Raw genomic sequence first — 25,061 nt, forward strand, 5'->3', positions numbered from 1 at the left:
TTACGAAATCACTAAAAAAAATGATAAGCCGCACAGAAAAATCGTCAAGTGTGAAGAAACGCCAAGAAAAATCGCCAAAGTGTGAAGAATCGCCAAAATGTGAAGAATCGCCAAGAATTTTTTTTTGGCGATTTGAGTTTGGCGATTCTTCACGGGAATTTCCTGATACCAATACATTTGTAAGTAAAAGACTTCCGTCACCTTTTCGGCCTTTTCTATTAGGTTTGTCTGATTGTATTTTACATGAAAATTTTCTTCGCAAACGTTTGTTACGTTTTTCCCATGACTCGCTTATCATTCACAGAACATGCAACTATGACTAGTCTCCTAGAAATTTTGCCACTGCCTGTTGAAACGTGACTAGCGGTTTTCTTGTCGTCGCTAACAATTGCATGCACAATAGTCTCTCATGATTGCAACAGTCGCCAATGCAATATTTTTTGTGTAGCATACTGTCCATGTTCTGGCATCGAAACAGTTCATTCTAAGAATTGCATAGATGTAACATGAAAGATATGCTGTTATATTATCGCACACGATGTGTTGTGAACCTCGGCTACGCCTCGGAGTTCACAGCATACCTTCCTTTTATTGTAAAGCGTGTAAGATAGTGACCCTTTTTAAGACACATCTGTATCGTGTCTCATGGTACTAAAGATGAATAAAATAAAATAAATGATTCAAGGATGACAAGTAGCAATGACCTTGACTAAAATATATAAAATGAAATAAATGAAACGCACTGATGCGGATACTCTTATCAGTTATCAAATATTGTGTCCACTTGAATGTTTGCGACATCTTATCTTCTAGTGAGAATGACAATCCAAATAGACAAAGTCTAACCAGACTGATTGATAATCACTGGTCGATTAACTAGAGCAGTACGGATATAGTACATTATTCCCTTGACTGAAGGTCAGGGTCCTACATCAAAAAGTACGGCAAAGGTAGATAACAAAAGAAGTTCGCTATGATTGGAGGGAATGTTATGAAAAACGTCAAATATGGGTAACAGTTTTTCGTTGAGTAACCAATTTGGATGAATGTTTTTGTTTCAGATGGGCTATGTGGAACTAAGTACGTGGAAGTTATCACAGAAAAACTGGATTTTACACTGTTAATAAAAGTCGAGTAAGATTACTTTGATCAAATTTGATTTTGTTGGGTAGTAGGGGTAAATCATACAACTGTTTATGTAATCTTTTGTGAAGATCTAAAGTATACTGTCTCTTCTTGACATTATCAGAAGAAATCTTTTGGTCAAACTGTTGTCATTAGCGTGGTGAAGTCACCATAGGCGTAAGAAAAAATAGGTTATAACAAAACATAGATTTTTGTGGTAGTGATCGGTGATGCTTCGGAAGTTTAAGAATGAATGATAAACTGAAACTGATCAAAATTATACTGCGAAAATTGTCAGTCAAAGGACCTGCCCGCCCAAAAAGGTGGGATCTAGTAATTCTGCAATCTACAATGACGTCGAACATTTTCAGTTTATAATCTAAAAATAACTGTCCAACAAAATTATCTCCGTTTTAATGCACAAAAATTTTGCATCATCAAATTACGCGAGATACGAGTAAGACGATAACAATACAACTTGTCCTGATAAGACTTAGTTAAAAGCGAGACGGTGTCTGGACAGATTAAAGTGAAAATCTAAACAGTGTCAAAAAGCAGTAGTCTCTCGTCCCACAACACGTGAACAGTGAGCACACTTATACCAAGTTGCAAATCAATTATTACGCTGTGTGAAAGTAATTTTACACTTTTGATACTATTTAATATACAACTGATTGGAAAAGGTGACCAGAGGTATTTCACTTGCTATAGGTCCTATAAATGATATAGTTAGTTAAGCCAGGTTTGAAACGCAGCGAAAATAGTATGGTTCCTGTAGAGCGTACAAAAACAAGAATTTTGTATGCGTGGTGTGATTTAACCGTTTTTCTGCACGAACCTAACGCATCAATTGGTTCCACCATTTTATAAAACAAAACCAAAGTGAACAGTGCGAGATAGATAAATGAAGTTATGTGGGTAATAAGTGAATCATGCGGGTGATTTAGTAAAGTTTGTGGGAATGGAGATGAATTTGAGAGAGAGACTGAAAAATTTCTATGTATTCCAAACGCCTGCCAATATTGCAACAGTTGCCAATGCAATTTAGTGCATAGGTCGGGATTCTTACGATTCTTGTTGCATAAATACAAGCATAAATAACTCTAAAACTATCCAGGACACCAATAGAATAAACATGCGCCTATTTTCTAACAGCACTTCTTTCACGTACGTTTTTACTGCAATAATTGGTTTTAATTGTTTCTTTAGTCATGGCTTCTTCACCTACAACCACAACCGTCTTGGAACAAAAGACGAACAGCCTGAAATTGACCTTGGATCATCCAATTCCAAGTGGTGACACCGCTGCTGAGATCACCTTCTTCAAAGACCCTGAGGATGGCTCGACTCCATTTTATTACGTTTATTCGCCTCCTGAAGGTCAGCCCCAGACCAACATTGGATCGGAAACACTAAAAGTGACAATCCAGGACATTCGTGGAAAGGAGAGTACATTTTCGGTGGATTCGTCCGGTTTCGTTGCTTTGGAAAATATCCCATCCAAACTAGTGTACGAGGACTGGGAAAATGATGATATCATCAAGAAGAACTATTACCCAGAGATTGAAAAATTGTTGTTGGACAATCTGATCGGTGCGAATCGAGTCTTCATCTTCGACCATACCATTCGTCGCACTACTCCTCTTCCTAATACTTCTCCTGCGGATGTTCGACAACCAGTCATGCGAGCACATATTGACCAGACTGGACAAGCGACACTGAATCGAGTTCGTTATCATCTTCCTGAAGAAGCAGATGAGTTACTCAAAGGTATAGAGGAAGATATGAAGAGTTTTTTGCTTCAGTGGCTTCTAGTTTTTGTTTCATTTCAAAGGCCGAGTCCGCATCGTCAATGTATGGCGGCCACTAAAGGGACCAATTCGCGCTTTCCCATTGGCAATGGCAGATAGTCGCACAGTTGGCTTTAACGACCTAACAGCTGTTGAACATAGATACCCTGATCGAACAGGATGGACTGTTGGCGTGAGGCACAGACCGGCTCAAAAGTGGTGGTATTGGTCCGGTATGAAGGAACATGAGCGTATTTTGCTTCAGTGTTTCGATTCGCATGGAAGTCAGGCGAGAGTTGCTCATACGGCTTTTGAGCATCCGGAAAGTTTACCAGAGGATGGACGGGAGAGTATTGAAGTCAGAGCATTGATTTTTGGATGAACGTTCTGAATATTTGAATATTTAACAATGGGAAATAGCATAGTTAGCACGTATAATATAAACATTTATCGCATACGGTGTGTGTATGTGTTTGATACACGACGTAGATAAGAGTTAAAAAATTATTTCTGGAGGGCTAAAGGTTTTGCAAGCAAAATTATATCCGACAAAGACTTCAAGGAGGCGTACATAAGCGACGTCTCTCTATTTTATTGAATTTTTGACGTCACTCAAAAACAATCGAAAGGGACCCAACTTTCTTAGCAAACGTTCTTCCCTCAATGCGTGACATTGACGTCGTTAGATTAAATTAGTTAGATTTTCTGCGTTTAGGCGCAAAATGCGTCACCAAAACTGTTAGCACATGTTTTGGAAGTGGAATCCGATCTGAACTGCGTCGCCTAAATTCCTCTTTCGAGGTTTTTGTTGGATTATCGTGCCTCTATAGTATCGCCTGAAAACACTTAGATCAAATGACGTGACAGATCTGATATTAAAATGGAATCGCTTCACAGATCGTCAGATCTGTGGTAAGTTAGCCAGTCAGCCTCCGTCTCAAGTTAACATGATTTACAGTTGGTGTTCAGGAGCTTTCCACTGCAAATGTCGCTAAAACGTATTTATATTTAAATGACTAATCTCTATGGTTCGAACTGCTTGTTTGGCCTAAAATTGAACCGTTCGCAGATTTAAGATTTAACATGTTCCATAGCAAGGCGATTAAGTTAATTCTGCAAGATCTATTCCGATCATTACCAACGGTACATCTTAACCCATATAGTAGGTAAATAGCCACAGAGACCCTCATAACACGTAGCTTCTAATAATAATTCTAGTTCCGAAAGCAGAGACAAATATACCAGGCCATAAATTAAACCGGAAAACTGATTAACGTCGCTGCAAAGTAAGGGACTAAAGGGAATAAAAGATATTGAAGACAATGAGATCTAATTACGAAGCTTTAGAAAATTAAATCAACTTAATCAATACCCATCACACTTAATAATATCCATCATACTTAGTAAATGTACTCGAAACACTACGGAATAGAATTGAATGGTTCATAATCCAATTTATTTAGTCCAAGTTTTTCTTTTTATACTCTTTTTTCAATGGCTGTGTAATACGAAAGCTTGGGATTTTAGTTTACTTATACATTCTCGTCGTTTTTTTTTCCTTACTCGTTCCTCTTGTTCATTATTTTTATACGTCTGCTTTTGAATAGACGAAGCGATGGTACATTTTTTTCCTTCATCTACTTAAGTTACTTCAATAAAAATGTCTTGTTCTGGGATCTTGAATTGGTATAGTCTTTGTGTGTATATGGGTAAAATGGTTGTAGATAATTATTTTTATGAAGCGTAATTTCGGTTAAAGAAAAGGAACTTCATCCTAGTTGATATATTTTGAAGATTTGTTGTTACTTATAGAATTTGTTTTGTTTTAATTGTACAGAGAGATTGATCGTCCCTAATTGATTTCAATCAGAATGGAAGTACAACATTTAATTGGAACATAAAATTTAAAAAATGACGAAGAAGAGGGAAATAAAGTGGGAAAGTATTTTGCGGTTTTGTGGGAATTTTATGCATAAAAGACGACGGTGATTTTAAGATCGAGTGTTGAAATACGAAAAATTAAAATTAACCCTAGTGAAAACGATGTAGTGTTGTCTTCTTCTTCCTCGCTTTATTTTTGCTTCCTGATTTCTAGTTATTTAACTTTAAAGATATTCAAGTGAAAGATTTTGCATCAAATACGAAGCGATAATTTAAACAATCACACCAGATTTAATAGTACCAGATTAGACTTATAATTGGAAGTTGTTCTCAATTGAAACGACGCGATGATTAATCAATTGCGGATGTGTTGAGCCTATAGTGTTTATCCCATCCCTTCGTCTCTCTCTGATTTTCCCAGGATAAGCAAGATCTACAGCATTAAGAGTAGCTATACTGGCTAGACGAGATAAACAGGGAAGACCAATCAAACTTCTAAAATATCAAGACCTTTACTTTGAGAAAAACGACTCTGTTCTATAAGCTAGACGACACAAAATGAAACTGCCAATGTAACTTCGGGTATCGGGACCTTTGCTCTGAAAAATGCCTTTCCTCTACTGGCTAGAAGGTAAAATGGGACCAGAAATCTAGCTTTAAAGGGTATCCTCATGGCATTTCCTTTGAAAAACGACTCTATTAACGATCTGACAGCAAAGGCACGTTTGCTTGAATTATGTCTAATTCAACGACTTCAATTTCCCAAGCAACCAAAAAACTATTTCTCTTCGAAATACATCACGTTTGAGTTCTCTTACATTTGAAAACTATGCTTTGTGGAATAACACACTTGGAATACGACAAACCGATCAAATGTGCCCGTTTATTATGTCGACAGGGCCTATTATCGGAAATTTTTACACTGAAAATTTCGTAAAAATTCTGATTTTTTTTTATTATTCGGAATTATTCGGAGTTTTCATTTCGGAGTTGTCAGCATTATTCGGAGTTAAAAGTCCCAATAATAATCCCTGGTGAATTGTTGACTCCACGTCTGTTTAAGGTCGTGCCGTAAGTATCATGTTAATATTAACACTTAAAAATACTTCAGCCCGACATGGTATGCAAATGTATGTTGACTGGATTTCATCCCTTTCGGCTATTTATTTAGTTATAAACAAACACAAAATCGGTTAAAATATTTCACCGCAATATCCTGTAGCCCATTCATCGTCATGAAAATGGATTTAACAATCCCCAAATCGAGGTATGCGTCGTTGAACGGAGAAACCAGGTCCTCTCCTTCTCTTGATCTAAATGCAAATTCAAAATGTGTATATCCCCAGTGCGTGTAGATATAAAACGTTGTGTTGTATAATTACAAACCGAAAAACATTTTTTTTTGTTCGAAATACAAACGCGTTTTGTTAGAACTTTGCGAGCCCATTACTGTGGAAGAGGTCCCCTCATTATACTGAATGTGTTTTCAAGTAAAGAGTAATATTATCCTCATTCAAAGGCATCCAGCGTGCAATAATTCTTGAATTTAGTATACAGACACACATAAAATTAATATCCCTCCTGTTAAATGGATATATATTTTGGTGTTATACAACACACGACGAGTTGTACACAGTTTAGTATTAAACTTATGAGGCGACTGGTTGGGATGAGTGTGCGAGTATCAATGGAATGGGATTTTCTATACTTTTTTTTCGTTCAGCAAAACAAAACGAACACTTTACCAAACATTTTTTTTATGCTTCTATTTCCGTACATAAAAGGAGAAAATGTTTACGAACGACACCGTTACCGTGCCTAATACCATCTCCACGCGAACATTCTTCAGCGAACTTCTCGCGTCGAATATAGCCTATTTATTGAATAATTTAACATCATTCGACGTAATCTTCTATGGAACAAAATAAATGTATAAATTTATATTATCACAGCATTATGTGCTTGCCATTTATGCCCTATTCTACTAGGAAGTTTTCGCAAAAAAAGAAAATCGATTGAAAATCGTATAATACATTTTTGTGAGAGTTATAAAATTTACGAATATAATAAAGATGCATTATGTGGAAAAGATGTATCAAAGATTTTGACAAAGATTTGATTATTCAAGCACACACACACACACACACACACACACACAAAGTGGGACTTTGTAGTAAAGCGCCCGGTAGTACAAGAGTTCTAGGAAATTGGATGAATAGAATTTCTGGGAAATTTTCAATTCACTTTTTTTTTTGAAATAATTGTATTGAATATTCAGAGTTTGGAATGATTTGCATGATTTGCACGTTTCGTCATTATTTGTAGAGTATAATAGCCTAACAAGGGTATTCAACAGCTGCTAATCTGAACTCTTAGAAGACTATTGCGATAAGTTCAGACCTTCCGAGATTTTATTTAGTTCTTCGAAGCCAACGACTAGAAACTCGTAGGCGGTAATGATTTATTAGGCAACGTGTTGCACAAAGTCGATTTTTGTGAAATTTAAGACATGTGTTACCAGGGCCGGATGGTATGTGAAAGATGTTCAAAAGGGTCGCAGAATTGTATCTTTCATACAAAAATTAAGAGTCAATTCGCCAAAACTTCAACCAAGTTGTATGAAACATGAAAACAAGCCATCAGCGATTTTCGGCGGGTACACAGTAATCGATTCAGGTGATCCTCCTGAGTCATTTGCAACAAAAAAAAAATCCTCGAAATAATTATGTTTTCACGCCAGAAATCATGAAAAAATGTACTGCGCGAGGGTGACCAAAATAGTTTTTGTTGCATATCACCAAGAATACGTAACGCATTTATCTGAAATTATGGTCATTGGTAGAGGTGTTGACGCCGCATAAGCTGGCCTTTAAAACATTTCGAAATTTTTCGTGTATGTGGTGCAGTAGCTATTTTAGGGGAAAAAATTCCAACTTTTGCAGAGTGTTTTCAAAAAGTTACAACGATAGACTTCGAAGATATGGGTGTCGTTGGGTAGGTAGTGACCTCTACTATCCATGACACCATGAACCTACCGCGGCACGACTTTCGTTGAGCTTCAATTTTGATTGAAGTATACTAACACAAAAATTCTCTATAATTCCACTTTTCTTCGCGTCTATTTCAATTTTTCTGACGTATGTGACAATTTTAAATCAGGGCTGCAGTTACTGGCACCTTACGCTTCGGGAAATTTCGTTTAGGGCCTATAAAATTTGAAACAAAACCAACTGATTCAATTGTGTCATATGTTCCTCGGGTATCTCCAGACTTCCTAGTATGGCCAGTGCGGCACTGTATCAAGTGTTTACTAGCATATTAGAATCATATTTTGTACTTTAGCCACTTACCGGAAGGATTTGGAAAATTTTCACAAATGTACGAATACGAAAAATTCAACACTCTGCAAAAGTTGGAATTTTTTTCCCCTAAAATAGCTACTGCACCACGAAAAATTTCGAAATGTTTTAAAGGCCAGCTTATGCGGCGTCAACACCTCTACCAATGACCATAATTTCAGATAAATGCGTTACATATTCTTGGTGATATGCAACAAAAACTATTTTGGTCACCCTCGCGCAGTACATTTTTTCATGATTTCTGGCGTGAAAACATAATTATTTCGATAATTTTTTTTGTTGCAAATGACTCAGGAGGATCACCTGAATCGATTACTGTGTACCCGCCGAAAATCGCTGATGGCTTGTTTTTAAGTTGTTCGAAGTTTTGGCGAATTGACTCTTAAACAAAATTCCAGATAGTGATGCCCAGTTGCCCAGCAGTATGGCCATGCCAGGTCTAAATGCGTTGTACATTTTCTAATCGACAATAGTATTTTTCGTTACGAGTGATGAAAAGTGAAATTTTTCAGGACTAGTCGTAAGCTTGTCCTAACGAGGCGAAGCTGAGTAGGACACGCTTACGACGTGTCCTGAAAAATTTTGCTTTCATCACGAGTTACGAACTACGTTTTTGTTGCGCCTGATGATCATAATGAGACGAAATTTAAATAAAAATGAAAATCACTCTACGGAAATAAAAATGGCCGTCATGTAAAAATCAATGTTGCACAGAAACCAAATAATCGTAAACGACGCATGAACATTCTAGTTCAATTTTGAGTGTGGACTCAAGGCTACGTAAAATAATTTAGTGTTGCAAAAAAAAGCAAAATGATCGGATCCGAGACCAAAGACGACTTTTTCGATATTGAGTTGGAGGCTGAGATAGTAATTCGGAACCTTTTACCTAAAAAATCAGCACCAATTTACGAAAAAGCGTACACAAATTTTAAAGACAAATGGATGAAGTTAAGTTAGTCAATTATGTCGACGGTGCACGAGTGAATTCGGCGATTGCAGTTCCACCAGTCAATTCGGATGTTACAGTTCCTCCGGTCAGTTCGGTACATGCAATTGCTCCATTCAATTCGGTGATTGCACGATAAATATTTACCAAAAGTAAACAAAATGCTTGACTTTGTGTACGCTGTATTATAATTTGCGAGAATAAACGTTGAAACTACTTTGAAATTCTAAGAATCATCTTTTCTTCTTCTTCTTTTTCAGCCTGTTTCTATCCACTGCTGGATGTAGGCCTCTCCAACTTCTTTCCATTTTGTACAGTTCATGATCTTTTTGGTCCAACGTTCGTCTGTCCTTCTTGCAATATGTCCCGCCCAGCTCCATTTCAGAGATGCTATTCTTTCCATGACATCAACGACCCTGGTCTGTTGTCGAATCCATTGATTCGTCATTCTGTCTCTGAGTGTTATTCCAAGCATACTCCGTTCCATGGCTCTTTGTGTCACTCTCAATTTATCTTCGGATGCTTTCGTTAAAGTTAACGTTTCCGCTCCATAAGTGAGCACTGGAAGGACACAAGTGTCGAAAACTTTGCGTTTCAGACTATTATTCATTTTGCTTTTGAAAATTAGTCTGAGTTTTCCGAACGCTGCCCATGCAAGACCAATCCTACGTCTTATTTCTGCAGTTTGGTTGTCCAGACCTAACTTCAGTTTATGTCCTAGATATACATAGCTGTCGACTCGTTCAATGACAGTGTCTCCAATTTTGATCTCTCTATCGTCCCCGATGTTGGTCATGACTTTTGTTTTCGATAAGTTCATCTTGAGGCCAACTTTGCTTGCCTCTTCACTTAACTGTTGTAGCATAAGCTGAGCCTGACCTAGATTCGCTGCTATCATCTTTTGCGTCCGAAAAAGTTACTTTTACGGACGCCATCAACGGCCATAAAAGTTACTTTTTCGGACGCGGCCATCTCGGTGTGAGCAGTACCGAAAAAACGCACATTTCATCATTAGAGTGAGTGACGAAAAGCGTCGAATTATGATCGTCAGGCGCAAAAATACATTTGAAGCCGTTATTGCGTCTCAGAATTTTAATTTTAAGTAAATGACTGGGGTAACTGATGAACCGGAAAATAAATTTCAAATTTCAACGCTTCCTTATTCACTGAATAATATTCAGCCCTTCTCACTTCTCACTGAATAGACAAACGTCCAAAGAAAGAGAAAATCGAGACACAAATGTACTTCATTTCGACACAAATGCAGAAAAGTTTGATGCTACCACATATATATGACAATAGCAAAAAGAACCTACGAAGGCAGCTGGCACCCAAATTAGATTCAGTGGATATTTATTCCTATTTTCCATATAAACTTTTAGTACACAGAATATTCGCTTCTAGGTTCGTTAAGGCACCACCGGAATTTATTAATATTTTTCAGCTGCGACCCTTCTCAAGTGGAACAGAAATAAGGGACAACAGTTGAGATAAATTGTCCACTTCCCAATTATGAGTATAAGCAAAAACGAGGATCTTCCTGACTTGTTTACTTTTACTGTCTAACTATAAACGCCCCCATTTTTGGTGCATCGTCCTAACCTTTCAGAAACGACAGATGCATTGAGATTCTCGATATATTCATTAAATCTGCTACTTCTTTTGTTACCACCTATTATTCGATACAAAAACTTGTACTCCATTTGTCGTAACAATTATTTTGCTGTATACAACAACATTACACGGATGCTATCACTCATTTTCATTGTTGTTGTTGTCGAAAGCAGATGATTCGCCGTTTCTGAAAGATTAACATGCTGAAGAGTCCTCTCAATAGAACAAACGGACAAATAAAAATGGAAAATCATATATTTAAATGTGTGTGTGACAGCTTCGTGTACAGACAGTAAAAAGGGACTCTTAATGTCAAAAATAAAGGGACTCACAATGTCAAATGAAGCAAAGTTGACGTTTTCGTGTTAGTGGCGTGTGTGATATAATTTTTCAATGAATTTCGGGTCATAATTCCTCTAGGTAGTCTACCATGCTGTTACAAGTGCCACTAGACCTAAAATCGATGTCGACTAAGATTTTTTTGGTACGTTACTCACCAAAGAGTTTCATAATATATTCATACAAGCGAACACACTGAAGATAATTGCGGCTCGCTGAATTTCGGCTGCCTCGATTGCTGTTAAGGAGTGAGAACATACCTCCAAAAAAATTCTAAAAATCTAGAATTTTATCTTTTATTTTTATACATTTTTTTCAAGGTGTTCCCTGACTACTTAACAAAAATCCAGGTAGCCGAAATCTGACTAGCCGCAATTGTCGGCATTGTGCTCTTGCAGACGTCTATTTTATCTTATGACGTTAGTGATTACAGAACTAAACTCTGCAATATTTCGACTAATACAGCAAAATGTGCTTTTTAAGAAATGAAGTAATAGATTTAGTATCAAACTATTGAAAATGCCTAGAACATCGAAGTAACAGATTCGACAAGTAAACCAAAGAAATCTAAAACTCTTTGGATAATACCCTTGCCGTAAAGGGTTAACAATGTTATTGTTATTTGAATTATGTATCTACGATGTTGACATAGCTTAATTTATCATAAAACGAATGAAACGATTCGACCCTGTTCGGTACACGATCCCTATTATAGCACAACCATGCTACAAAATGTAAAAGCATAAGCATTCAAAGACTTATAACAACAACATCCATGTAGACATAGACATTCATCAAACATTAATTTAATTATTTCACGTTCTATATTGTATGAAAGGCTCTGCTCTTGCAATAAATTTGATATATAAGTAATATACCAACAAGAATGCGGAGTATCTTTTCTTTTATTTTTTAATAAAATTAATGAAGCGACAATATATGTGAAATTATGGCATGTTTATTATCCCATGAAATTCATTCAGGAAAAACTATGCCTCAAGATGTTTTCTTTTACTTTTTATTGTTGCTATTAATTTGAAATTAAATTTTCTCGTTTCATTTTCTATTCGCGTGTCGCTAAAAGACTGTTCGAATGAAACAAAAAAAAGGGAAAAGGGATGAGGCACTGGTGATTCCGGTGTTTGTTTTTTTTTTCTTTCGTAATCGCACCCGATTTTATCACAGCTAACGTGTGTGTAGATTTTGTGCGCGGAAAATTTTCCAATTTGTTTTTCCCTTCGATGACGTAATTCTCGACTTAATTAAAACATTTTGATGAAAAGCGCTCACAATTTACTTAATTTACGGGCAGACTTGTACCGACTGGAAATGTTTCTGTATAAATCCAACTCGAGTAAAATTGGAACCTGATGTAGTCCTACTAATGGTTTTTGTGTACATGAAGAATTCCCAAGAATTCAAACGATAATTTAATTTCGGGCTAGCCGTCGACGTATTTTTTTTCTTCACGTCTACACAGAAATATTTCGATCAGTATTCGCTGTACGACTGAGCGTTCATTTGTTCGGTATTTTTTCTTGGTTTATTTGTGTACTGTTGATAAAAAAAGGTATAAACTAAAACGTGACCGAAACATTATACCAACCAAACAGAGAAATTATTACCAGCGGTGACAAAGCGTTCAACACTTTTCTTTGGTTTAGTTACATAGGCATTGTTAAACCAAGTCAAATGTCCATCTGTTGGAAAACGTTTCGGTCGATGATGTTCGGGTTGAAGAGAACATTTTCTTCCTTAATCAATCGATACACAACATTTGCATCTGATGGTAACGCAATTATAAACGACGCAAAATGAGGATTAGTTAGGGTCAACAGCGTTGTTTTCATACACGTCTCTACCTAAACATTGTCCTCTCTCTACAAGCACGATTTGATGGGAGCATCCGCCTACACACCGTGCAACCTTGATATATACAAATTGAGCAAACCGAAGTCGACACGAAAGGAATGTAACTTTAATCTTGAATCTCACTGAATGCTTCGCTTAACCGTTGTTAAAAGCTACAATTTTTAGAAAACGATTAAACTTTTAATCGAAGATTACGTGTCGTCAGAAGTTTTTCGTTCGTGTCATCGCTTTTACATTTCTATTTTCCGATGAACTTTGATATCTCACTGTAACATGACGGTAAAAGGTAAATTTTTCATTGATTTCATTAAACTCAAAATATGAATTTTCTTCCAACGTTCCATTTTCGTTTCTCGTAGGATTAGCGTAGTCTTCTTATCATCTTTTCCATATAGCAATTATGACAGCATTCGTCGTTTATTTTATAAAATATGCTTAAATAGAAGGATTGTACAACATTTTGTCCTTGTTTTTTGCATAGACTGTTTTGTATGAAAAAATTTCCCGAGTTTTTCCAAATTTTCTCAAAAAAAAATTGAGGAAAATCTGTCAAAATGCAAGAAAATATGGGAAAATATTTTACCAAAAATAGACCCTGGTTTTCTAAGGTACGGTTTAATTTCCTGATGTTTATAGGGTATTCAAGTAGAGTTCAAGGTCAGAATAACCTTTAGAAATTTTTCAAAAGAAAACCAACTTTCCTGCAATCGACTCGATTTCTAATGCGGTATCATCGTCATTTAGCCTCTGTTTACTGTTTGAACTAATCCGGATCGTTACCGGAGTGCAAAGTGGAGAGAAAAAAAATTTACGTTGCAATTTGCAATGCGAAACAGATAAGTAATCAGTTTGATGGGAAAAATATTTTGACGACTCTGAGAAAAGTGGTAGTTCTGACAGTGATTGTCAGAGGTCAACCTAGATGCTTAAGGTATTACAATTTCATAATTGAAGACTTAAGTGTAATTAAACGAGCTCGAAAGTAATGAAAAATGGTATGGAAGCCATACATGTCGGAATAAAGAGTACTAAGCTAAAAGTGCAGCTGTAATTATTCGCCACCAATTCTCCCATGAGTTCCGAATGAATGAGCATAAAATCGAAAAATGAAATCGATGACGGTAAAAAAGTGTCGAAACAATTACATGATACAGGGGATGTCAGTGAAAATAAGACATGAATGTGCTTCAGCTGTAATACACACAAAATTAATTTTTACGCCTTTATACGGGTTTATCTGTACCACGCGCGTGAATTTCACAATTTTACCCGTATAAGACTAGTGCAAGAACTTTTGTTTGTTTGAGTGGACCACCTAAAAAAAGTGGACCAGCTAAAAAACAGTTGACGCAAATTCTCGTCTAAAATTCACTGACATCCCCTGTATGTAGTCAAAACGCAAATTTGTTATCTTTCCATTCCCAACCTCAAAGACACCACTTAGGCCATCAATAATTTAAAGTTAATTTCATGCTAAATACACGCAGAAGCAGTTACAACCGAAATTACTAGTATAAAACAATGTGTGAAGGATTCCTCCCTACAAGAAAAAAACAATTTTTTTAATTAAGACAAATTCTTCATGATCGCATCATCACCGACCGCACCATCAACAGGGGTAAATTGAAGGCAATCCATCAACAAATTTGTTTCCATTCAAGTGTATTAGTCGAAGTGAAGGCGCTCGTGTGTCTACCATGGATTGGTATAAAATAGCAACAAGAAAAAGCATTTCCGAGACATTAGGTTGTAACACAATGTGAAAACCTTTTGAAAACGAACATACACAACTAACACGGAGCGAATGTTAAGGATGTTAATTAATTATTGATGTTAATATGGAAGCCAGGGCTGATATGATGCGGTGGTGGTTTCCTTTTTGAATACATAACTTGAATGTTAATTAATTATACCCCGAGTCATGTTGTTGCCTTTTGCGGAGAACATTGGAGTGACGGAAAAAAGTGTATAGCGAAAATAAAACTCACCTAGTACGGAACACATTGAGACGGCTGCTTTCATTTGTTTTTGCATTGTCGGATGGAGTCAATATAAATAATGTCGAGCAAAGCACAAAGTGAAAATGAAAACGAAACTCATTTTCTCAAGCCCACATGAAAATACGCTCGTCGCATTGTCGAGCTCATTAACCGCTTGTATCACAACAACCCACTCAATCACTAAGCACACACATTTTCTGTCCAATATATTTTTTTCCTCTCTCGTTTGTATCTTTAGCTAACCTTTAGGCGACGGAATAATAGGTTTTCATATTTGTCAACCTTTTTTACAATGACTACGCAACATCAACATACATTAGGGTATAAATTAGTGTTCGTATTACTTCTCCGTTAAAGATGATGCATTAAAGGTGATGTAACAATTCGTAAACAATGCATTTGATTGACAGCTGATACACACAACACCGCTAATTTTCTTAAAAAGATATCGCTTAACAAGGATTCAAACTCCCCCACTCAGCAATTTAAGGCAAAATAATCCATCAGTGTTACAGCACACACGGTTTGTTTGTAATCTATTTCGAAAAGTGTTACCGAAAAAGTCATCCTCATGTCACACGTTAAAGTCAATATCCAAACAACAAAAGGAGATCCTTTATGTGTTCAACCGCATTACAATACGAAATGTATATATATCATATATCCTCGTACACACACAGAGCCGATACGAGAGTGTTTTGCACTCAACTGACACAAATCTATTCTTCCGTCTAATTTTTCGTCTTCGTTTGGCAAAGGACACAAATAAAGAGAGCACACACCGAATGGGATATTACAATGGAACTAGCGAATGATTTGATAAAAACTGAAAGTTTTATTCACATCACTGACACACACCGGATAAATTAGAAACAAGCCAAAATCCTATCGAATTACAGACCAAAACAACCCTTTTAGCCTGGGAAATGTTTCTTTTTCTTTTCTCTTTTTTTTTGGTTTGTGTATATCGGAGGTGTTCGAGTGAATTGGTTGTAAGCAGCTGAAAATCTTCTGGTTTTTATTGACTTTACACCGTAACGAGCCGAATGAAAGCCCCAACAAAATCTTTTTGGTTACAAAACACAAATTCTCTTTTCCATGTTGAAAGGGAATAAAAAGTTTATTTTTGACAATTATTATACACTAGCGATGGACAGACGCGAAGGCGACTGCTCAACTTGAAATTTGCCTCGGTACTGATAAAACTTTCTGTTATTGAATGGATGGTAAGCGGTGAGAGAAGATTGTGTCAGCATCCATGCGAAGAAGAGCTTTCTCTGCATCAACAGATCGAATGGAAAAGTGTTCGAATGCAAAAGCTCGTATGTTAAAGGTGAGCTTGAGCTTTGATGGTTTTTCTTTTGATTTTACTTGGTTTGGCTTTTTAGAAAGCTTATTCATTTCCCAATAGTTTTTGTCAGATGGAGTAACCATGGGTGCGCATATTAGATTAAAATTAAATTATCAACGAAAAATTGTATGGCGAAAAAAGTCGCTCGGAGAATTTGAAAAACTTTCAGATTGTACCACCGGGTTCATTTGTAAAAAAAAGCATGCATTTGTTGTATATACCTTATTATCAATCAAGACTTCCGATTCTCTGGATGCAACGTCATCCATACAGCAAATTGATGTGTGAACTATTAGTTTGCTCAATTGTTAGTTGCATGACGTTTATATTTTAGGACCTTTTTCAGAATTATCACGCCTGGAAGTTGTTGTGAATTCTACGGGTGATCGAGTATTCTCTTTAAATCAAGCTTTGAATGAAAGAAGACGGAGTGGGTCGAGGTTGCTAAAAATCAGAATAAATACAACAGTGAAACGAGCTGGACGCCCTAAATATTTGTGTTTATTTTCAAAGTTATTCGCAGCCGCATCGAAGAAGAATCGAAAGCATCTAAAATTATTCGTCTTATTGTATGCAATTGATATGCAATGATATGACTGGTTCACTGCACTAATTACATGCATCTTATTTGGCATATGAATCTGACTAACGCATCGTACGGTTCCATGTGTAGCTTGTGTCTAGAGAGATTTTGATCAGAAAATGCTCTTATAGCCAATTTATGTGCACCGAATTTTCCACAGGACCAGCACAAATCACGATTACCAACCACCTCACATACCATCAGAAATAATCGAAATTTACAGTTAACTAAGTGAAACGTGGAGAATCCACAATGATTCAATTATGACACCCATTCTCCGTGACTGAAAATCTTTTATTGAGTTTACGAATTCAATAGACTGACTGGCACCGTAGGCAATGTATAATGCTTCCCAGTAAATTTTAAATTGGAAGATATTTTCGTTGTTAATAACTTCGAATTCAATTGAAATTTCTCAGCTGCAAGGGCAGTTCATTCGCCACTTATGAATTCTCGAAAAATCCTTTTCCGGTGGTCAGCCGCAGCAGCATATCTAGAATCCATTTTGGTTGATCGACTAGAAGAAAAAATTAAGAAATTGATGCTAAAAACCGACCTACTATAGATGGGGAAGAATCATACTCGAAAGTTTCTCCCTGTGACGTAACACGTAACACGTTACATTTTTGTAATTACCTGGAGCCGAATGGCCGGCATTTCTGACCAATACTTCCGTTAAATTACCAGCATGTTTTACGTATCCAGCTATTTCGTTGTCAACATGCCAGATATGACGCTTGGCCGTCTTATAATCCTCAGCTGCATTAAATTGCAATTTTTTAAGATAATTTACGGTCAGCGGATAGGGCACGATTATGTCCAGCTGACCGCTATAAATCATGACTTTGTAATGTTCGAGCAGCTCAGCGATCCAATCTTTCACACTGGTCATAATATCACCTCTCAAGTGCTCTTCGACTTTCCCAATATTTTCGACATCGTGGAATGTATTATTTCCGACGTGAAGCGCCTTACGCGTAGCACACATTTCCACAAATTCACTCAAATTTTCATCGTCGGATTCGTCTGCAAAGGGTCTCAAATAGTTGAAGTAGTTGTTGAAGCCCGTTAAATTTTTGAACACAGACGTCCCATTTGTGGTTTCATCGCCATCGATCAATTTGTGAAATACGCTATTTGCGCCCTCGAAATCTCTCTTTTCGATGCAGTCTGCTATTTCTCTCTCGATGTCTTTGAAGGTCGTCAGCCCATTTGTGTCGATCAGACCCAATTGATAGAAATAATCTCCGTATTGCATTTGATTAATTGGATCACTAAGTCCGTTACCGATAGCCAAACCTTGCAAATTGATATTATCCTTCGGATCTGTACTGTTGATATTTCGATAAATTTGATATGACAGAGCAGGCACATATTTCCCTCCGTAGCTTTCACCAGTGATATAAAAAGCGTTACCTCTCAGCTCAGAAAACAAAGTGAAAAATTGTTGAATCGCGGAAAGGAGATCTTTTCCCACATCTTCCTGGTTTTTTGCATAGCCAGCATCATTGTCTGTAAAACTAAATCCAGTACCGACTGGATTGTCAATGTACAACAAGTTATGATTTAAATGCCATGAGTAGTTTCTCGGCTGAAGAAGCTTCTCTTTCGTGATGGAAAAGGGTCCATTTTCTTGAAACAAGCCATACAGCGATGAAACACCAGGACCACCATCCAACCTGTAACATCATTTCATTTATTACAATGTCGCCTCGGTTCTCTACTGCACGTTCGTCAAGAACATACCTACCACAAAACCACCGGAGCGGTAGCTTGATAGAATTCGGCACGAAAAAACCAGAAAAACATATTCGAATTATACTCTTTGTTCACAGTTAAAAAGCCGGCATAACTTGTCAACCATTTCATGTCGTCATGATTTACCGTCGATAAATTTTTGGCCAACTCGAATTGCCCTTTTTCTATGTACTCGGTCAAGAATATCGATTCGCCTGTGTCACCATCATCACGAAATTCACAACATTGAACGACACCGATTGACAACAAAAATAAAATTAAATTTCCCATAATCGAAACAAGTATCACCAACGACCATTCGATTTAAACTAAACTAAACAGAAGTCAATATCGACGGAATGTATTAATTAAATGAAACAAGTTTGAGATTTACAATAATTACGGTACACTGAAAACAAAAATAATTGGGACACAATCGAACCGTGGTCGACTTTCAATTTTGTGCATTGTTTTGATTCAGTTGTTTTTCCAGCTGGCCCATGTAAAAAAAAACAAAGCCAGTTAATTTTATAATCAGGATGTGGATACAATACAACTAAAAAGATTCTCATTGGAGTCGAATGTATCACTAACATTGTGCGAACATTTGTTACAATCCGAATCCCACAAAAACCTCAAAGAGGAAAAGGTGACGCTAGTGTAGTAAAAATTAAACTTCCAAAACATTTGATATCGGTTTTGGTGACGCATTCTGCGCCTCAACGTAATCAATTTTCACCAAGTAAATTTTAAGAAGAAAATATGTCGACTAGAAGTTTACCGATGAGATTTTGCAACGAAAATTTTACCAAAAAAAATGCGTCACAAAGTGGCAGATGATTATTGTCGTATGATGGGTTTCCTGAATTTTATATGAAGCACGTCAACACTGATCTACTACACAATCATTATAATAGAAATGTAGCTGTCATATTTTTGTCATATGAATAGGGGTATTCCCGACCCGACTTTATTTTTTTATACTCGAGTATAAAAATATAAAAGTATAAGAAAATAAGATTTTGACAGACTTTGTATAAAGTTGAAAAATAATCAAAATTCTGACTCGAAGGATTTTGGTCAAACAAACTGTCTTTGTGTAGCGGACGATCTCAGGACTCCGGCAAAGTAAGTAGTTTTTCAATCGGATGAATATTTGCCGATTCATAATTTTTTTTTGATTTGGTTCAGTATGGAAAAGTTAAAATGTTCGCCTACATATATGTTCCTTAGTCTCCCGTTGGTTGTTTTCTTTTCTTAGGGAGTCGACTAGCGTCACGAACCTCCGCTATCGCTTCGGTTCATGATTCGGTATCTTAATTATATAATGCAGATCTTTAGATTATTCAGAAACTAATGTAATCTACTACATTGGATGCGGCAGGAAACATTCATTACATGATGGATCAATTTGTTATACTAGCCGAGCTCACGAGTGTGGTTTTAAGCAACAACATTCGGAAACTGTTATTTTGACAAGTGCATATCGAAGCCGAAGGCGAGCCATTAGGTGTTCGTTGAAATTAAACAAAAAAAAATATTGCCAAATTGGACCAATATGGATGACACTTTCAATTCTGTGCTTTTTCGTTATTTTTGTTTTCGAAAATTGTGAATAAATTTGCTGACGATGTCTACGTATTTACTCAAGCCACAAATTTATGGTATCAACAATAAAACAATAGATATTTCGATTTCAGCGTGCTATAATTCAAAACAATATTTCAGATGATGCATTTTTCCTGTGAAAGAAGAATTTTCCTTCACTTCGGACGGAAGAGCTTTCCTTCACTTGGAACGGAAGAGCTTTCCTTCACTTGGAAGGGAAAGAGCTTTCCTTCACGTCACAAAAAGATCCTTCATGATATGACCACTTTCCGTGGAAGGAAACGTACATGTAACTAAAACTTTCCGGGTGGTTAGGCAATAAAATAATTTTAGACGTAGAGTAAGGTCTTTTGCTGTATACGTAAGAGTGTATTGGTGAGCTATGATATGAATCGGTCGGTAGGGAAAGTAAACGGTCGAGACGGAAAGTAACGGTTGGGAAGGAATGTACGAACACACTCTCACTATTACAGAAATAGTTTATTTCAACATACCCCAATACCCACAAGATTCGATTTTCGTAAAAGTTTCGAATTTCGTCAGATTTTCTAATTTTCGATTTTCGTCAAATGAAAGCTGGAAGGTTCAGATCAAAGAGAAAGTTATACAGTTTTGTAAGAAGAAAATTTTCGTTCAAACTGCACAATATGATTGTCTATTATCTGCGACCAAATTCTAAAAAATCACAACTTACAAAAGAGCTGATATCGCCCGAAACCACTTACAATGGAGGAGTGACGCAAGTCCTGTTATCCATTTACAAAAGAACTGATATCGGTGTAGGTGACGCTTACAGTTTCGACACGCAAAAATATATGCGTCACAAATGGTAGCTAGATTTTACTATTTAAAACAATGTGAACTGTACTTGAGGCTAAAACGACACTATGAAATCGCTACACAAGCACTCGTGCTTTAAATGACTTAGTTAAACGCATACTTTCATCGATCAAAGTTCCATCTAAGCTGGAGACAATAGCCATAGCGAACGATAACGATTCGTCAAGAGTTGTGACACTATTGTGAATGTGCAGGTCCAAAATTGTTCCACTTTTTGACAACATTTTCCCATATTTTTCCGAAAATATATTGTACCATTGCTGTAGCTGTGGAAAGTACCTTGTTAATTACAGTTCAGTACGCACGCAGCCATGACATTCGCGATACACTGCTTATACGGCTGGTCGAACGAAGTTAAAGAATTTTCTGGTGATTGATGAATCGAGATCTATTTGAAAATTGTAATCAGGAATCGGCGAGATTGTCAACTCAAGAGTATTGACCGTTATCTAGAGCTTTCCTCATTACAACGGTCACTCAAAATCGGGAGTGACTCAAAGCTTGTAAGATATTGCTGAGACTCTAAATGACGTTAATGAGTGGTGTCTTGAAGTTAATCAAAACTGGCAATGTACAATTACACAGATGACGAACAAGCTAATAAATTTTGCTTGTTGATTTTTTGCGGCTCTTTCGAAAAATTTTATTCCAAATGTGTGTGTCCAATTATTAGGGTAGCAACCTCCTCTCTGTTACTTAATTTGATCATTATATACAAAGATGTGCATTTCTTTCAGCAAGTATTCTTCTGACGCTAGACCTGATTTATTCTTCCACGGTATGCCACTTCTTGAGTGTAACTCTATGGGATGACCACCAGAGTTTGAACTGGTCTGTAACTTTTCCTTGTGCCATGATTTTGTTCCAAATTAGTTCACAAAGAAAAATAATTCCACTGGCAATCCAACCACACCAAACAGCAGTCGGTACAAAATATGTATCCATGTCCGAACCTTTCCTCACTTTAGCCTGATGATTGACAGTTAATTTCAATAACATTTGCACTGAAATCTCTTTGTGTTCTTTGAGCCACATATCTATTAATCCTGCAGCGTTCAATCGATGAATTATGTCGTTTACAGATTCAATATATGGAAAGTTCGATCTGACTCGAAATGTAATTAAATATTTCTGAAAAGATGGCTCGTCCATTAAATGGTACGCTTTCAAGAACAGCCGCTTTTGTGCTTCTAAGAATACCAGTCCGTACTCTCGTTGCATAAAAAAAGCTATTGAATTGTTAAATTTCGTGCCTTCGTTTGATAGATCATTCAAGTTCATCCCATGTACCCTTTCCATCCATCCGCCATAGTTCGACATATCTTCCAATAGGTTAACCATCCTATATTTCCATTCAAGTTCATTAGTCAAAATCGGAACGGAGGACTTGTACAGATCTTTAATAGAGTTGATTTGCGGTTGGAAAATTGGTGACGTAAGGTAACTTTTGAATATTGACAGAATTCCGTTCATGACAATGATACCTGTGAAGGTCAACGGTACAGTGACGAAGACGTCAGCGCGCTGAAGATTTCGGTATTTGATGGCCGTGTTATTGTTAAATAAGAGATTGGTGACGTCGACAACGGACTCAACAAGAAAAATTTTCTTCTTACGCAAATAGCCAGAAACAATAAGTAGAAGTGATGACGCCGCAACCACAATAAATGCAAAAACAAAAAGTTGCGTCCACGTTCCACTTCCGTTTTGCAAATATTCGATAAAACCAGAATATGGTTGACTATGCGGAACAATCAATAATAAAGTAGTCTGTCGATATGGATACAATGATTCTTGCGTATAGGTGACTTGTTCATTGCTCAGTATATCTCCGTTTATTACTTGTCCCTTTCTAATGAATTGCATGTAACCTATAGACACCTCCCTCAACGAGGCATTAAAGCAACTCCGAACCGTATTAAGTAATTGCATTTCTGTGTGAGTCCGCTTAAGCTCATTAATCTCCACAGATTGCAGTGGATCCTTGCGGTAATTGGGTATTTTGTCGGGAAAGTAGTCACGAAGATACTCGTTTCCTGTCACATTAGTCAAGTGGAATGTTTCGAAAGGATCGTACATGAAAACGTTGAATGAAGGCTCAGCATCCTCAACACTTAAGTAAACTGCGACAAAAATATTCACAATGCCAGCACTCCAACACAAACGAAATAAATTCACTACCATGTCTAAAGAGGTGACACTGCGAGTAGAAAACACACCAATTTTCACGTTGTGTTGAAGATTCCAGATCTCTTTAACTCGAGCTAACAATTGCGTATTCTTTTGAGTTTTTAAACGCTCTACTACGATTACCAGAAATGAATTTTTGCTGTGTATCGCCTTTAACGCCGTCCGTTCTGTAATAGTAACATCGTCAAAATTGAAAACACTTTGAGGTGTTGCGTTGTCCAGTTTAGTTCCAGAATTTGTTAACTGTAAGAACCAACGATCCATGTCGCATGATGATTGGATAAGAAATATATGATGATCGAAACGATATAGATCACTCAGCCGATTGATTAGATGTCGTGCATCGTGATAATCCTGGCACCAGGCCATAGTTGTCAGAAAGATTATTAAAATTTTTGGTAGTATCATCGTGACTTACAGAAACAACTCCGTCAACCAACTTTAAATTGTTATTGAGTATGAAAACCTTGATATTTCATAATGACAGTGGATGATGGTTGAAGAGATTATCTCATAATTAGTTTGAAATTGTTTGTGAACATTCATTCATTGTGTGGTGTAATTAAAACACTGACGACTATAATAATTACATAGTAATACTGCCAGTGTTCATAGTGTCCATTTGACTATGTAGATACTTACTTTATAATAATAACCTTTCACAGACGGCAAACGTATCAGCAATCATCACTATTTACTATCGTCAAGGTTGTTGGTAATATTGGCTACGAATTACGACGAAAAATTTAATTTAATAAAAAAACAAATGTGAAAACATTTCACGGTGAAGTTGAAAATTTTTTTAGTTGAAATGAAAGTCGATGTACCCTAAATGTTTTTTACTGTTTATGCTAGAGGCCTATCCCCTGATCATTTACCAATAAAAATTAAAATCGCTTGTACGGGGTTTTTTTGAGATACATAATTTTTTTATACAATTTGAGACCGTCGTGAAACTGTTTCACCAGCAAAACACAGATTTTTCAGAGAGTTTTGGCAGAAAATTGATAGTATCCGATAGCCTGAGTCTTAACCTTTCTAATGATACCACATAAGGATATTCCTTACGAGTACATGTATGGAGGGGACCTACTCAAAAGTTGACTGAAAAAAGTAAATTTTAGACGGAACAAATCTTTTTTTTTATTAATTTTATGTGTCTTACGTAGTTTCAACTAATAAATACTCGAGAGATAGTGGTGCTGAAATTATTTCTTTTACTAGAGGTGAAAGTAATAAGTCAACAATTAAACAAGAATTAGCTTCAATCCATTGGGCTTGTAAATTCTTCCGCCCATACATTTTTGGAAGAAAATTTTTGATCAAAACCGATCACAGACCTTTAATCTATTTATTCTCGATGAAAGATCCACCGTCTAAATTAACTCGTATGAGATGAGACCTCGAGGAGTATGATTTTGAAATTGAATACATCAAAGGGAAGAATAATGTAACTGCAGACGCATTATCCCGTATTGATTTCAGAGACATTCCAAAATTAACGAATACAGAATATTCTATAGCAAAAATGACAACAAGATCTGAAACAAAGAAAAATCAAAGTCACAACAAGATAATGAAACAGATTAATACCAGATTGGAGGCCATTGTGGACAAAAGCGCTTGTTATCCAAATTAAAACTCAAATATTTTTGGTCAACTATGATTAAAGATGTTTATAAATTCGTTAAGAATTGCAAGAAATGTCAAACCAACTTGTCACATTTAATATATTATATATTATGCACCTGTTGCCAAGATTGGTATTTTGACGTGTAGGACATTATTGCCCTAGCCGAAGGCGTGGGTCATAATGCCTACAC

At 36.6% G+C, this 25,061-nt stretch overlaps 3 protein-coding genes across 7 annotated transcripts in view; 1 reads left to right on the plus strand and 2 right to left on the minus strand.

The window, feature by feature from the left end:
- The window catches only part of LOC119075714, a 130,353-nt gene extending 114,247 nt beyond the window's left edge, over positions 1 to 16,106 (minus strand). For all 3 annotated transcript variants that reach the window (XM_037182239.1, XM_037182240.1, XM_037182238.1), the window contains exon 1: positions 14,918 to 16,106. The gene's annotated coding sequence lies outside the window, so the exon portion shown is untranslated. The remainder of the gene's footprint in view (positions 1 to 14,917) is intronic.
- On the plus strand, positions 1,798 to 4,369 carry LOC119075726. 2 transcript variants are annotated; one of them, XM_037182267.1, is made up of 3 exons: positions 1,798 to 1,818; positions 2,335 to 2,895; positions 2,960 to 4,369. In XM_037182267.1, exons 2-3 carry the CDS (start codon positions 2,337 to 2,339, stop codon positions 3,295 to 3,297), a joined length of 897 nt encoding a protein of 298 aa, XP_037038162.1. In that variant the 5' UTR covers positions 1,798 to 1,818; positions 2,335 to 2,336; the 3' UTR covers positions 3,298 to 4,369. The 2 variants fall into 2 exon arrangements, with proteins under 2 accessions (XP_037038162.1, XP_037038163.1); XM_037182268.1 differs by lacking the exon at positions 1,798 to 1,818 and adding an exon at positions 2,003 to 2,007.
- A 1,036-nt stretch (positions 16,107 to 17,142) lies between the features above and the next one.
- On the minus strand, positions 17,143 to 18,932 carry LOC119076408 (venom serine carboxypeptidase-like). Of its 2 annotated transcripts, XM_037183141.1 has the most exons (5): positions 18,614 to 18,932; positions 17,692 to 18,542; positions 17,500 to 17,622; positions 17,307 to 17,380; positions 17,143 to 17,257 (listed from the first exon to the last, which is right to left on the minus strand). In XM_037183141.1, the coding sequence occupies exons 1-4, from the start codon at positions 18,889 to 18,891 to the stop codon at positions 17,307 to 17,309; spliced, it is 1,326 nt and encodes a 441-aa protein (XP_037039036.1). In that variant the 5' UTR covers positions 18,892 to 18,932; the 3' UTR covers positions 17,143 to 17,257. The 2 variants fall into 2 exon arrangements, with proteins under 2 accessions (XP_037039036.1, XP_037039035.1); XM_037183140.1 differs by having other exon boundaries at positions 17,500 to 18,542.
- Positions 18,933 to 25,061: the final 6,129 nt, after the last annotated feature.

Source organism: Bradysia coprophila, unplaced genomic scaffold, assembly GCF_014529535.1.
Source record: "Bradysia coprophila strain Holo2 unplaced genomic scaffold, BU_Bcop_v1 contig_232, whole genome shotgun sequence".
NCBI lineage: Eukaryota > Metazoa > Arthropoda > Insecta > Diptera > Sciaridae > Bradysia > Bradysia coprophila.